This window comes from Bactrocera latifrons, unplaced genomic scaffold, assembly GCF_001853355.1.
Source record: "Bactrocera latifrons isolate USDA-ARS-PBARC rearing strain unplaced genomic scaffold, ASM185335v1 scaffold_156, whole genome shotgun sequence".
Classification (NCBI taxonomy): domain Eukaryota; kingdom Metazoa; phylum Arthropoda; class Insecta; order Diptera; family Tephritidae; genus Bactrocera; species Bactrocera latifrons.
This window is the reverse complement of record NW_017535030.1, coordinates 645,414-647,974: the sequence shown is the minus strand read 5'-3', so window position 1 is coordinate 647,974 and position 2,561 is coordinate 645,414. Positions and strand designations below refer to the sequence as shown.

General features: G+C 32.2%; 1 protein-coding gene across 3 annotated transcripts; it reads left to right on the top strand.

The window, feature by feature from the left end:
- Window positions 1–580: 580 nt before the first annotated feature.
- On the top strand, window positions 581–1,560 carry LOC108966123. Of its 3 annotated transcripts, none has more exons than XM_018928871.1 (3): window positions 581–698; window positions 752–968; window positions 1,257–1,560. In XM_018928871.1, the coding sequence occupies exons 1-3, from the start codon at window positions 624–626 to the stop codon at window positions 1,265–1,267; spliced, it is 303 nt and encodes a 100-aa protein (XP_018784416.1). In that variant the 5' UTR covers window positions 581–623; the 3' UTR covers window positions 1,268–1,560. The 3 variants fall into 3 exon arrangements, with proteins under 3 accessions (XP_018784416.1, XP_018784415.1, XP_018784414.1); XM_018928870.1 differs by having other exon boundaries at window positions 752–998; XM_018928869.1 differs by lacking the exon at window positions 1,257–1,560 and having other exon boundaries at window positions 752–1,127.
- The last annotated feature ends 1,001 nt before the right edge of the window (window positions 1,561–2,561 follow it).

Sequence of the window (2,561 nt, the reverse complement as noted above, 5' to 3'; positions counted from 1 at the left end):
CCAAAAGTAACAATTAGTCACACAGGTTTTAATTCATAATGTTAAAATCAACTATTTTGTTTCATTTTTATGATTTTAAAATATATTTTTCAAACATTCCGGCAAAAAAAATGTATTTTGAGCGATAACTGAATACGAATAGATTATAAACATCACAATTTTTTTGTAACTACACCTGTCTATAACTAATCATGGCAATGGATTTTGGAAGGAAGCTGTCTAATTAATTAAATTCAGATGAAGCAGATTTTAACTAAAAATCACCTTTAATAACAACGATTAGGCATGAAGTAGTTAATGCTCAAAACTCATATGCTCAATAATAAATAGCACTACCGGATAATTTCCGCTCGAAAAAGCATTACACATTTTGCTGGAATTTTTCAAGCAATCATATAAATTGGCAAATTATCGTCATGAATTGAACGAAAGGCTCGAAGTTGTTTGGCACGCCAGCTGAAACTAAAACATATCACAACTTAAAATTGACGCCATTTTCAACATGCAATGCTGCAGCATATATAAAATGAACAGTAACTGCTGGGAGGATTTTAGTTTTCATTTCTTCTACTAACTAATTTATTCGCGAAAGTGCAAAATATAAATCATAGTTTTCATTCAAAATGGTACTCTTCAGGCAAAATATTGTGTGGCTTAGTTTAATGACACTATTGATAGTCTTTCATGTGGCAGCTGATGTAAGTTAACACGTCCTCGAAAGGAAGTTTTACTGTTAATTCTCGTCTTACAGTACGACAATACACCACAACCATCCGAAGAAGACAACTCATCCTCAGAAGCAACCATTGAGGATTCAAACGAATCGCGTAGCAAGCGATCTATAGAAGCAACAAATGTCGATAATAACAACAAAGGAGCGGATGGAAAATCAATGGCAAGGGCTGGTATACCAGGACTACCTGATCCCGCGACAATTCTCAAAATCGCAGAAATATTACAAGCTTTGGGTGAGAAAGTTGTACCGATTCTTGTTGAAGGTAATTCTGTGGCAAATCTAGTAGCGGAAAGGTTAGACAAAAACTATGCATTCCTAAAAGATTTAAAATCGCAAATAGATTCTTTGACATACCAAGCGAAGTCAATGTAGTAATAAGAACCATTTTATAAACCAGTACAATTTATTTTCAAAATTTAATTAATAAAACCTTAAACTATACTAAAATATTTGATTATATTGACAATGGCTTCCATTATTTTGTTGTTACTCTAACTTGCATATGTGTATTTATTTACAGCTATTGGATAATGGCATTCTAAACCGGTATATTGCTTAATTAGTGATATATATAGAGTAACAATGTAAGATTAGAAAACAAAAAAACATTAAATTTTAAAAATATTCAACTTTTGACTGCTGAGAAGTTCTGAAATTGTATATCTAAATTAAAAAAAAAWTTAAATTAACGGAGGAAACGTAAAAGTATTTTTTATTTTGTCTTGACAATTCCAATTGCAAAAATTGAGAATTTCATTTGCCACGAGGGAGTACAAATAATTTCTACCTTAACATATTTTGCCGACACGAAGCAAAGATTACCAATATGCTGCCTTTGTATTATAAACAAGTATTTGTTTCTAAGTGGATTATTATAAACAAAAAAATAAATATTTACGTAATATTATATAAGAAATGAAATATTTCATTTGCCAGTGTCTTTTGTGGAAAATAAATTGGTATTTTATAATAAATACTCATCTTGATAAAATTGAAATATTCAAACATAAGTTTTAGCAACACTTAAAAGACTATACACTATATATATATACATATGTACATACATGTACATGTTACATTTTTTCCGGGGTAAACTAAACAAAAACAACAGATACTTATACACAGACCACCAACGCTCAGACTTATAGGATACCAGTGGCACTAAGGGAGTCCGACGAAAACACACTGATATGGCTCTGCCCTATAACAATATTTGCCGCAGCTGCACGCCAGAGGGGAATAAGGAAAGTTTTCCACTTTTTCTGTGAATGTTCCAGGCATCAAATCTAGAATGGTTGTCCACAAAAAGCATAGCGGACATAAACAGTTGCATCGAATGCACCAAAGTTTGATTACAAAKATGTAACGAGAAGTCTGGTGATAGTGCATCAAAATGGCGCCTCTTATCCTAATTGAGCYCACAGTGGCAGCACTCACCTACCTACCTGTCTTAGGAAAAATTAGCAAACGTCCAGTTTGATTATTTAAAAAATAGCGTAGTTTATATTTCAATTATGTTAATAGCCCTGACAGACGGCAGCGTTAAACCGGATTAACTGCATTTTTCGGGATTAATTCAGGAGTTACCACAGCTAACTCCGTTGCTGAATCCAAATATAACTCTCAAAATTTTAGGGACTTTTTGGGATTACGTTGGCAGCATTGTTAATAATCGACGGCTGTATTCTATTGTGAATGAAAAATAATAACAGTGACAGCCGTTTTACGYTTAAATGTAAACAAASTTATTTTGAAAAGCGACGATTAAAGATAAAAGGTAMGTAATTTTAGTATTTTTCATTGYCTTCTAAACGAAAATTATTAT